This window comes from Halichoerus grypus, chromosome 10 (genome assembly GCF_964656455.1).
Source record: "Halichoerus grypus chromosome 10, mHalGry1.hap1.1, whole genome shotgun sequence".
NCBI classification, from domain to species: domain Eukaryota; kingdom Metazoa; phylum Chordata; class Mammalia; order Carnivora; family Phocidae; genus Halichoerus; species Halichoerus grypus.
The window spans coordinates 39,101,998-39,114,190 of record NC_135721.1 but is presented as its reverse complement, the minus strand read 5'-3'; the positions used below and the strand labels follow the sequence as shown (position 1 = coordinate 39,114,190).

General features: G+C 51.4%; 1 protein-coding gene across 2 annotated transcripts in view; it reads left to right on the top strand.

The window, feature by feature from the left end:
* TCF7L1 (transcription factor 7 like 1) overlaps positions 1–11,871 on the top strand; it is a 150,805-nt gene extending 138,934 nt beyond the window's left edge. The window contains exons 5-12 of one of the 2 annotated variants that reach the window (XM_036117345.2): positions 5,068–5,200; positions 6,219–6,321; positions 6,554–6,637; positions 7,372–7,515; positions 8,168–8,327; positions 8,412–8,519; positions 9,291–9,366; positions 10,482–11,871. In XM_036117345.2, the coding sequence (XP_035973238.1) occupies positions 5,068–5,200; positions 6,219–6,321; positions 6,554–6,637; positions 7,372–7,515; positions 8,168–8,327; positions 8,412–8,519; positions 9,291–9,366; positions 10,482–10,915 (1,242 nt within the window). In that variant the 3' untranslated portion in view covers positions 10,916–11,871. The remainder of the gene's footprint in view (positions 1–5,067; positions 5,201–6,218; positions 6,322–6,553; positions 6,638–7,371; positions 7,516–8,167; positions 8,328–8,411; positions 8,520–9,290; positions 9,367–10,481) is intronic. The other variant, XM_078056365.1, reaches the window with a different exon arrangement.
* Positions 11,872–12,193: the final 322 nt, after the last annotated feature.

Genomic DNA, 12,193 nt, shown 5'->3' with positions numbered 1-12,193 from the left:
TTTATTTGACAGAGAGAGACACAGCAAGAGAGGGAACACAAGCAGGGGGAGTGGGAGAGGGAGAAGCAGGCTTCCCGCTGAGCAGGGAGCCCGATGCGGGGCTCGATCCCAGGACCCCGGGATCATGACCTGAGCCGAAGGCAGACGCTTAACGACTGAGCCCCCCAGGCGCCCCGTACACATTACTAACTTTTAACTAAAATAACCCATAAGGAAATATACAGGTAGCTTCAAGAGATCCCTGCAATATCCTTAAATTGAAAATATTACTGCTTAAGAGCACAAACCACCAGCCAGCAAACAAAACACGGCAGAACTGATACTTTATTAAGTTATATGACCAAAAAAAATTGGAGACCCCTCCCCCCACCCCCGGCCTAACTAATCATCTGTCACAGATAGAATCGGGGTAACACTGAGCATTGCGGCCGGAGCCAGCAAGTCCTTGGAAACCGTCCTTCTTGGGCCATTGAATGTTCTCAGCAGATAGCCCTGCCTTGGGGGAAACAGGTCCCCTTCTGGCCCCCACAGAGAAGGTCGCCTCCAGCAGTAAACAGCAAACGGATGTAGGTAGAACAGATTTCTTAAATGTATAAAATCAGATACGGTCAGCAACCCAGAGGACTCTCCGTATCTTCCCTGGGCAGTCTGTTGGCGAGTCTGTGGCTGCTTGTGAGTGGTACCACAAAGTGAAGGCTCATCTTTGCCAGATCTACAAAACTTTATCCTTCTGATATCTGAAATCAGGATCGGGAAGAAAAGAGAATAGTGTGGGAACCGTAGGAGCCAGGAGGCTCTGTGGAGGCCTCCAGGAAGTTCCTGAGACAAGCAGGAGAGGGATGGAGGAGCGGGGCCTTGTGGAGAGGTGGTTTCTCTGTCTGTGTTGGAGCTGTGTGGTGCTAGCTTTACTTTGACCTTGAATTTAAGTCCTGAATGGTGGGAGACAAGGCATTGTTTCCTCGGGGACAAGGAATTTAAAGAAGGTTGGCTTGTACCAGCTCTAGAAACAGACTAAAGTGTTCGAGAAGCACTTGAACTGGAAAAGGGTTGGGTCTGCGTGACTGCAGAAGGATTCAGGCCCGAGATGGCTCTGAGATGCTCTCCAGATAAATCTGGCCTCGGCCACAGTGCTGAGTGAACCCTCTGCCTCCGCCTGCGCACGTTGTTTGTGCGGGGTTTTCCACTGAGAGGTGTAGACTGGTTCCCAGCATTCCGACCCTTGGCCTGAGTGTATGCTGTAGACATCCTGCTCCTGAGGGTAGCTGAGGAGAGAAAAGAACGGAAACTTTTACTGGAACGGTAGCCTCCAAGGAGAGCCTTCCCTGGGTCAGCTCCAAAGAGAGCAATTCTCGATTATCGGTGCCAGAGGCTGCCTCTTCTCAGACGGACTTAGGAAGAGTTTACCCTCCTTTCTCTTTCTGTGAACCCACCACCTCCCAGTCCATTTTCTAGACAATGATGCCACCTAATGGGAACCAAGAATAACTCACAGAGCATTTAAGTGAGGATACTTACACTTTTTAATGTAACTCACATTTCCCGGCCTTGTCCTTCGCTACCTATTCAGTGCTGTGTACCAGCTTCTGATGGGGCCAGACTCAACAGCACATGGGCAGTCAGGGTTTCAGAACGCTAGAAAGTATGTTTAGATGGGTATACATACATACATTAAAGAATCACATTGTACACTTCAAATATATTACACTTTTATTTGTCAGTTATACCTCAGTAAAGCTAAAAAACGGGGGCGCCTGGGTGGCTCAGTCAGTTAAGCGTCTGCCTTCGGATCAGGTCATGATCCCGGGGTCCTGGGATCGAGCCCCTCGTCGGGCCTCCCTCTCCCTCTGTGCTCGCTCTCTCTCGCTCTCTCTCAAGTAAACTATAAAAAAATCTTTTAAAAAAAGCTGAAAGGGTGCCTGGGTGGCTCAGTTGGTTGGACGACTGCCTTCAGCTCAGGTCATGATCCTGGAGTCCCAGGATCGAGTCCCACATCCAGCTCCCTGCTCAGCAGGGAGTCTGCTTCTCCCTCTGACCCTCCCCCCTCTCATGCTCTCTCTATCTCATTCTCTCTCTCAAATAAATAAAATCTTTAAAAAAATTTTAAAAAGCTGAAAACGTTAATTTAATAAAAGATGGTTATAAATGATGTAAATCGATAAGTAAAAAACCAGATCTATAAAGAAGTAGAAATGAATGGAGATACACCAAAATGTGGGTTAGGCTAGTGTGATTATGTTTTCTTTTCTCTCTTTTTTTAAAGGTTTTATTTATTTATTTGAGAGAGAGAGAGAGAGCATGAGCAAGGGCAAGAACAGAGAGGGAGGGAGAGGGAGGGGGAAAGAGTCTCAAGCAGACTGCATGGAGGACGGAATCTGACGCCCAGCTCAATCCCACTACCGGGAGATCATGACCTGAGCCAAAACCAAGAGTCTATCACTTAACTGACTGAGCCACCCAGGTGCCCCTGATTGTGTTTTCTAAATGCTGTATAATACAGTTTGTATTTCTTTCTTCTGTATTCACCATAAGTATCCTTTTTAATATAGACAATAATTAAAGTTGGAAAATACAGAAATAGAAACAAGAAAAACAAAATTACCCATAGTTCCACCACTCAAACATACCTACTGTTTACATTTTGGTGTGCTTCTGGTCTTTTTTTTTTAAACATAGAGTTTTATATATTTTTAAAAAATTGTAATCATTCTGGGGGCTCCTGGGTGACTCAGTTGGTTAAGCATCTGACTCTTGATTTAGGCTCAGGTCATGATCTCAGCTCAGGTCATGATCTCAGGGTCATGAGTTAGAGCCCCGCATCGGGCTCTGTGCTCAGCACAGTCTGTTTCTCCCTCCCCCTCTCCTCTCCCCACTCACACACAAATAAATAAAATCTTTTTTTATTTTATTTTATTTATTTATTTGACAGAGAGAGAGACAGCGAGAGAGGGAACACAAGCAGGGGGAGTGGGAGAGGGAAAAGCAGGCTTCCTGCTGAGCAAGGAGCCCGAGGCGGGGCTCGATCCCAGATCCCAGGACCCTGGGACCATGACCTGAGCCGAAGGCAGACACTTAATGACTGAGCCACCCAGGCGCCCCCAAATAAATAAAATCTTTAAATAAAAATTGTAATCATTCTGTGTAATTCTTTTATCATTTATTATCACTTTAATAATAATTCTGTTGCTTTTATGATACTAAAAATCATCCTTTAGACAAAGCTGTTTCCAGGAAACCCAAATGCACCATTTAGATACATTAGGTTCCAAGAAATCTGACCTTAAAATAATTTCTATACTCTTATTTGCGCTATATGTTCATGTACATGGAGACACCTTCGAAAGCCAGCAAGGAAACGGGAAAAATAATTTTAGAGTTTGTAGGCAATGTCAAAGGACCCCCCGGTGCTTGGGAGGTGATACGAAGTTGTTCCAGGCGGGTCCCGAAGCGCCTGGTCATGTGCCGGCGCCACCTAGTGGTTACGGTTATGAACAGTCTGAATTCTCTGCCTCCCATCTGCGGGTCTGGGAGCTGGCATCCTGGTTGGGGACCTTGCTCCAGTACCCTGCCTCTTGTCTCTGCTTAACCGACTGGAAGTAGAGCAAGAATACTGTCAGCACGGATACATAAACGTACAGATTGGAGGTTGCATTATGAACACCAAATGGGCACCATGAGAAAGGAGAAAAGGGTTCCCAGAATCTATGAAATGAAAAATTCAAATGGGAAGACAGCAGTTTGGAATTCTAGCCCTTGGGCTGCCTGCAAATCATTATCCGTCTTGCAGATCTCTTTTTAGAGCAAATCTCTTCTCCACTTGTAACTCATTTACCTTATTATGCAAAAAAAAAAAAAAAATGTATGTCAGTTCTTTCTCTCTGACAGATATGTTTTGATTGGGCTCTTGGGGACGCAGGTATTACCAGAGAAAACCCTCTGGTTTGTTAGAGCCGCAAAGGGCTGGTATGGATCCAGTTCTGCCATTTATTAGCTCTGTGTTCTGAGCTAAGCCACTTAATCTTTCTGAGCTCAGTTTTCTCATCCCACAAATGGGGATAATCATAGCTAATGTGCTAAGTTATAATAAGGAGCAGATGTATTGCCTAGTGTTGTGCTTATAGTGGGGTGCTCAATAAATTGTAGCTCTTTTGGGGTGCCTGGGTGGCTCAGCCGGTTAAGCATCTGCCTTCCGCTCAGGTCATGATCCCAGGGGCCTGGTATCAAATCCTCGTCAGGCTCCCTGCTCGCCCAGGAGTTGGCTTATCCCTCTCCCTCTGCTCCTCCCCCCTGCCTGTGCACTAGCTCTCTCTCTCTCTAATACATAAAATCTTTTTTAAAAATTGTAGTTGTTTTTATAAGAAAACTCCTTATTGTTAAGTCAGATGAGATTAAAACAATTTAATCCAGTTCACCAATTGTAGGACACACAGGTTTTTCCCATTTTCTTATCTGAAATCAGGGTGCGTCAATGGTATGCCAGTGTTTTTCTTCTTCTTAATAGTTCTACAGAATAATGGTACTTCTTACATTTGCTGGTGTTTTAAAGGAAGAATGGTAATTAGGTAGCAGTGTTTGAAGTGCTACAGAGAGACCTGTTTTAAGTGCTCTTGGATTGTGTCTGAAAAGCCTGAACATGACAGCTGGTTCCATGAGGTCTGACGAGGACAATTCCCCACTGGTCTGTTCCCAGTCTCAGACTTGAACTTGTGAGCTACTATTTCTATGAAATCTATTTGGAAAGGGTGTGTTGAACCTTTTAAACCTCACTGAGGTTACACAGAGCACAGCTGATAATTCAATAGCCTGGAGCATTTAGCACCGCACAGCATATATGAGGTGAATGTATGTTGTTTTGAAGAGGGGATTTTGGAGGGTGGGTGTAATCCCTCCTCTAATTCTGTCGGTTCTTTCCCTGATGTGTAGACTGCTCCTTTCTCTCCAGGGCTGTCTGAGGGCTGGATGGGCTGTTGTGTGGAAAATACCTGGCACGTATTGAACATAGTATATAACAGCAGGTTGGACTCTGTCTTCTTGGCAACTGTGCCTTGTCTTTTTCTCTCTGTCTTTCAGTCTAATAAAGTTCCTGTTGTTCAGCCCCCGCATCACATGCACCCGTTGACGCCCCTCATCACCTACAGCAACGACCACTTCTCCCCTGGCTCCCCTCCCACGCACCTCTCCCCAGAGATCGATCCAAAGACAGGTGAGTCATCCAACGCTCAGGCTGGCCCCCATGCAGAGCTCCAGTGGGCCAGGCTTGTCTTCTCGGGGAACATCACGGCCCTGGAATCAGGCAGCCCTGGCTTCAGGTCATGTCTCCAACTCCCAAGAGCCCATTACCTTGCCCACCAACGTTAGCCTTTTCATATTTTTCATCTGTGTTTCCTGTGTCCCTTTCACATCGTAGAGGTATTGTGAGGATAAAAGGAAATTATATGAGGCAATGCACAGGGCCTGGCTCCACAGTGGAGAATCTCTTAATACTTTGGGGGTGGAATGAGCTGGACGTGGTGGGAAATCTTCTGCATTGACCTTGAAGTCTAGCCCAGCTGTGGGCTGTGTCTCTGTGCCTCCCTTAACCAAGACCTTTGCCTTATACTGAACATTTTCAAAAGTAACCAGTCTGACCCGTCTTCTAAGTATAGCTATGAAGCACTAAGGTTGAGCTGGCTTTTATTTATTTTTTTTAACTTGTTCACCAGAGCTGTCCATCCCAGGGAGACATAGCCTCATCAAATTCCCAGAGTGGTCATGGCTCAAAGCATTTTTGGAGCCCCTGTTTAAAGAGAAATCACAGTTACTGTAAGTTACAGATAATGAGGAGGACAAATGTGGCATAGAAATGCAAAGTTTACTTCTCCATGAATGGGGTAGGTTTTGAAGAGGAGTTAGCAGATGACTCTGGGGGATATCTTGGGTCTCTCAGTCCAGGATTTCCAGTCCCTTTCTTGGATGACTCCTATATAAGCAGCTGGAAATTACTCCTGATGACAGAGGTGGGATCCAGGTAGCCAGAGAGAAGCCGTGTTAGTCCTGCCTTCCCCGAAAATGTCCTTGACCCCAGCAGAGCTGGGGAGGTGACAGGGCCAGGGTACTGAAAGAAAGGCCTTCCAAGCTCCAGCACGCCTGGGGACATAGGGCAAGGGACTTCCGGTTTGGTGTTAGTTCCAGGTGCTGTGGTAGGGCCAAGGAACAGACTGACACGTGTCTCTTTGAAGCAGGAATCCCCCGGCCCCCTCACCCATCCGAGCTGTCTCCATATTACCCACTGTCTCCCGGAGCTGTTGGACAAATCCCCCATCCCCTCGGCTGGCTCGTCCCACAGTAAGGAAACGCGCCGCCTTCCTTCCTCATGCCGAGCTCTGCGTCCTGTGCCTGCCGCAGCACCCCCACCCCCCACGTGGGGTCCTCTCCCCAAAGCCCACGGCTCTTACTCGTGCTTCCTCCTTCCTGCCCTTTATCATGCTTTCTTCCCAGCCCGCTCTCCTCCCCTGTCCTGAACAGTCCCACCGTAGCCAGTGTGCTGACCAGATGTCCTTGCTCCTGGCCCTTCTAGGCAAGGACAGCCCGTGTACTCCCTCCCTCCTGGTGGTTTCCGGCACCCCTACCCTGCCCTCGCCATGAACGCCTCAATGTCCAGGTGAGTCCCGGGACTGGGTCTGGGAGCGTGACGTGGCCTTGTAGAGAATGGCCCTCTACGAGTGTCCTTGCCATTTCTGACCATTCAAAAAGCTTTCTCTGGCCCTAAACTAGGAGGCATGGGCTCACCTTTCCTCCCCACCCCTCTTTGCTAAGGGACCTCCTCGTGCCCCATGGTCGGAGTGGAGACCACAGCCTCGGCCTCACTCCTTCCCCACCTCTCTAAGGGAAGAATTTCAAGGCCCTAGCACTTAGCCTCCCACCACGTCCCCCCTACGTGCGAGGCTTTGTGGCACTGAAGCCAGAGGCTGGGAGAAGATGACTTTTTCCTGAAACGATGTCAGGAGAGGGGACAGTAAAGGGGGCTTCTGTCTCAGGGACCAGATCTACGTGACAGTGGCACCTGTGGTGACAAAGGAGGTGCAACCCCCAGCATACGCCCTTATTTCCCCGTCGTGCACCCTGGCCTCTGGCCTGCTCCACCTTCTTTCGCGTTCGGTTTTCATCCTACCCGCTTCCAGCATCAGATAGAGGAGGCCTGTGCATTTGTGCGGGAAGGGAGGTTGGTCGGGTGCTCGCGGGCCCGTGAACGCGCTCCCAGTCCTCAGAGGCTGCCTTGGCAGAGGTGTTTGCCCAGCTCTGCCGCCAGGGCAGGCGGCCACCACGTCCTCTGCTGGGTGACAAGCATTCAGCCCGAACCCCTGTGTCGTCCCTTGTTTCCCACATGGTACACAGCCTGGTTTCCAGCCGGTTCTCTCCTCACATGGTGGCTCCGGCCCACCCTGGTCTGCCCACCTCAGGGATCCCCCACCCCGCCATCGTCCCCCCCATCGTCAAGCAGGAGCCGGCGCCCCCCAGCCTCAGCCCGGCCGTGAGCGCGTGAGTATCAGGCGGCCTGGGTGCGGGGCGGCCAGTGTCTGAGCAGCAAAGGCCGTGTACTTTGCCCCCCCGGGGGCCTTTAGCAGGCGGCCAGCAGCCTCCCTCCGCAGCATCCTCCCCTCTCCTGGGGATTGCTCCCACGCTCGCTGAGGGCCCCCTTTGCGCACAGTCAGGGGAGTTTGACGGGATTTGGAGGCCGAGAGAGAACCCGGGAGCGCTTTTGGCTTCCTTCCCCCTCCCCCACACACGCGGGAAAATGTGAGCCCTGAGAGCCCTGAAGGGAGGAATTTCGCCAGGTCACACTGTCACCAAGGCCAGGGCTTTGTCCGCTGAGCCATACAGCCAGTGGGAAAGCCCAGGTCAGCGCCCCCTGGCGCAGGAGACCCCCTCTTGCTTCTGTCCCCTCCCTGTCACCTGTGGCCGGCGCCCCTCCCCACCACCTCTGCTCCTTCCTCAGGGAACTAGCCCCTCACAGGACACAGCCCGAGGCCATCCCGCGGCTGGGAGCCGCTCGTGGGGGTGCTCAGGTGCTGCAGCAGCCTGACCGGCCGAGCGCCCCCGGGGGCAGGTGGCCCTCGGCCTCAGCGAGGGGCGGGGGTCGCGGCCCGGTGGCCACCGACCCGCGCTAACTGCCAGCTTTGTGCCTTCCCAGGAAATCACCCGTCACGGTGAAAAAGGAGGAAGAAAAGAAACCCCACGTGAAGAAGCCTCTGAACGCCTTCATGTTGTATATGAAGGAGATGAGGGCCAAGGTGGTGGCTGAGTGCACCCTGAAGGAAAGCGCGGCCATTAACCAGATCCTGGGAAGGAAGGTAAGGCCCGCTCTGGGCCCGGGCCGCGCGGGCGGCGTCCCCTGCACTCCTCGCTCCCTGTCACCTCTGACCCTCTCTCCGCAGTGGCACAACCTGTCCCGAGAAGAACAGGCCAAGTACTACGAACTGGCCCGGAAGGAGCGGCAGCTGCACTCGCAGCTCTACCCGACCTGGTCAGCCCGGGACAACTACGTGAGTGGCGCGGCGGGCCTGGAGAGCAGCCCCGGGGAGCGGGAGGGGGCCCCGCTTACGGAGGCCTCTTAGGGCCCGGGAGGAGGCTGGCTTTCTCCTTCCGTTCTCGGGAGATCGACAAGGACGTGGCTTTGGCGTCCTAAGGACCGACGTGAATTTGTACCCCTCTCATTTGAAGTGGACTCAGCCCTTGATTCCATAATTCAGGACACAGCGCGAGCTGTGTCCGGGCTCTGGTTGGGGGGTGGGGTGTTGCGGGCCAAGGGCTCCGAACCTGGGGCTCAGAGAGCGATGTGGGAGCCCCGGCTGGCATTGCTAATAACTCCTCGAAACTAGACAGGTTTTTGTATGTCTGTTCTCATTTGCTTTTTATTTCTGGTAAGAGGCTTCAGAGCTGTCTTAGATTTTCGGTGGGGCCTGAGTCCCCTCAGAAAAGATCAAGAACCACACTGTTCCAGGGCGGGAAATGGAAAAATAAGCCCGAGGGCACTGAAGGGATGAGGCCTTCCAAGAAGGCCAGGACCCCGGGTCGGAGGGAAGAATCGAGTGGGGACGGGAGGGCACCTTCCAGCAAGGCTCATTCTGCCTCCTCAGAGGCTTCCGTGGGTGCGTGACCTGAGCAGCTCCCCTCCACCGCCGGCTCCCTCCCCCAGGGAGGGGCAGGGGCAGTATGGGCCATATCCTGTCCTCCCCCACTTCATGTCTGGGAGTCCCCCCGAAAAGCCAGCTATTCTGCCCCTTGGTTACCCTTTCTGTGGCCATAATTTTCAGGGTAAGAAAAAGAAGAGGAAGAGAGAAAAACAGCTGTCACAGACACAGTCCCAGCAGCAAGTCCAAGAGGCAGAGGGTGAGTCCTTAGGAGGGCACCGGCTCTTCTAACTGCCGTCACGGTGGCACCTGTCGTGCATCGTTCCGGGGTCTCTGTAGGGTACAGCGACAGCGCTGTTTGATCGTAGCTACCGTTCTCAGGGCCTCTGCCTCATGGGAGCCTCTTGCATACTCGGGTGGGTGTTATTATCACCCCCTTTTAGAGATGACGAATTAAGAGGCTCAGAGAGGGTGGACCTTCCCAGTCACTCTGCTTGTTAAATGGCAGAGGCAGGATTTGATGCCACCACTTTCCCACTTCAAAACGTAGGCACTTTTCAATTCATTTGAGTTGCATCTTATTTGAGGGTTCTAAAAATCAATGTACCGGGCAAAAATGAATGGTATCTGCAATTATCTTTGAAATTCCCTCAGGAACGGGGCACATGAGAGATGGACATGCCACCTATTCGTGAACCAAATAGAAGCAGGTGTTCCTCCAAGGTTGGGTTGGTTGAACACCCAAAGAAATACTTTGCTTGGTTTCGGGGTCACTTTGTGCCAAAATTATGTACTGTGTCTTTTCACACCGGAATCTCACCTAGCATGGTGACCTCTCCTCTCGTGCTCACTCTGGACAAGTACAGAACTGCTGGTACCAGCTAAAGTGCTTTTAATCTCTTTCCTCTCTCTCCCTCTCTCTCCCTCTCTCTCCCTCCCTCTCTCTCCCTCTCCGTCATCGATGTGATTTGTATATTTATTTACGTAGGCGTACACATTAGTGAAGTATGTACGTGCTGCACGGTCCATTGTATACCCCCCCGCTCCGCAGGGGCTGTGCCAGCTCCCATAGCACCATAAGCCAGAGATTTTAAAGCAAATCGAATGGAGATCCGTCTCCAAAAGTGCTGAGATTTAGGCAGGGAAGGGGATGATGTGATAGCCTGAGTTCTTTTCCCTCCTATCAGGTACCGAATAGGTCTTTGGCATTTTGGCATTGCCCCTTCTCGATGCTCTAGGTGTCCCCCAGTGCGGCTTCCTCACCTTGAAAGCCTGGATTTCGGGCCCCTGCCCTTTCCTCCTGGTAGGCGTTCTTGTGTTCCACCTCACCCCCAGTACTAGCTGCTCAGTCTTCCTTGTGTTTTGTCCCCGTAGGTGCTCTGGCCTCCAAAAGCAAGAAGCCATGTGTTCAGTACCTGCCCCCTGAGAAGTCCTGTGACAGCCCTGCCTCTTCCCACGGCAGCATGCTGGACTCCCCAGCCACCCCCTCCGCAGCCTTGGCGTCCCCGGCTGCCCCCGCGGCGACGCACTCGGAGCAAGCCCAGCCCCTCTCCCTCACCACCAAGCCGGAGAGCCGGGCCCAGCTGGCTTTACACTCGGCTGCCTTCCTGTCAGCCAAGGCGACAGCCACTTCCTCCGGCCAGATGGGCAGCCAGCCCCCGCTCCTCTCCCGGCCGCTCCCCCTCGGGTCCCTGCCCACAGCTCTGCTGACTTCTCCCCCCTCCTTCCCGGCCGCGCTCCATGCCCACCAGGCCCTCCCAGTCCTCCAGGCCCAGCCTCTTTCCTTGGTCACCAAGTCTGCCCACTGAGCTGCCCCCTGACCTATGCAGGCTGTCAAGTGACTCGTTGAGTAGTAATGATTCAGAAGAAAAAAGAAAAAAAAAAAGGAAACTTTATTGGTCAATATTTGACCACTCTGGACTGTTCTGTAAAGTGACTGGTAGCAACAGCACTTTACGTTTTGTAGATGTAACCAGTAGCTGATCTTAAGGCTTTTTTAAAAAACAAAACAAAACAACAAAAAAAAATCTTTAAAAGAAAGAGAACTGAAAAGTAGTGTGTTCTTCTTCTTCCTGTACGTGCAGTGGTGGATGGACCTGGGCAGAAGACCCCTTCCTCTCTACCTCTTTCCCTTTCTGCCCTGCTCCCCCTTCTAGCGCTCCCATGTGCCCCCCTCCCCTTCCTGGTCCGCATGTCGGCCATGGCTGGACTTCTAGCCTGTTACCTCTTCCTCTAGATCCCGTTCCTGGACATTCCCTTTGACCTCGCCAAGTTTTTCTCCTTCGCTCAACTGCCTTCATCTTCGTCCTCTGCCCAGTGTAAGACTGTCATCACGTGAGAAGCCACCTTTGCCTGATTTGCCTTCACCAGCGTCCCCTTTCCCTCAGTGGGCCCTCACACAACAGCCTCCAGCTCTGGGTGGGCAAAGAGGTCCTCTGAAATGGTTCTTCCCCACATTGAAAGGGATTCAAGGTGCCCGCCACTTTCTCGGTGAAGAAGTCTCTGTGCCACCCCCTCACCAGTCAAGACCTCCCCTCACCGTCCCAGAGTGGCAGATGGGACCCGGCCCCAAGGCCTGGCTCTTGTCCCCTGGGTCAGTGCTAGCACAATCTGCCAAAGGTCTAAACGCCCTCCTCCCTCCCCCTATCACCTCACATGCTTCTTCTGTGTGTATTTCTTTTTGTTTTTATGGGGTTTTTTGGAGCAATTTAAACTTCCAGTTGTTTATTTTCACAAAAGAAAATAAAATTGCAGTTGCAAGACCTTTTCTGAGTATTTCAATCCTTTTGTTGAATCAAGCCCCCATCTTCATAGCAAGGCCTGTGCTAGATTTTTGCAGGGGGTTGGAGAGGAGAATACGAAAACATGCCTGACAGAAAAATTCAACCCAACTTCCAGCCTCAAATGTACAGAGACCCGTCAATATCGATAACTGAGATCCAAAGAGAGTAATCTTTATTTTTCTTTGTTTTCTTATAATTGCCAAGATGTAAGGGGCATCCTTTGGTTGTTTTGCATGGTACCTAGCACGGCAGTTTCTTTTATAACAGCCTTACTGAGCTATAATTCACATAACATGCAATTTA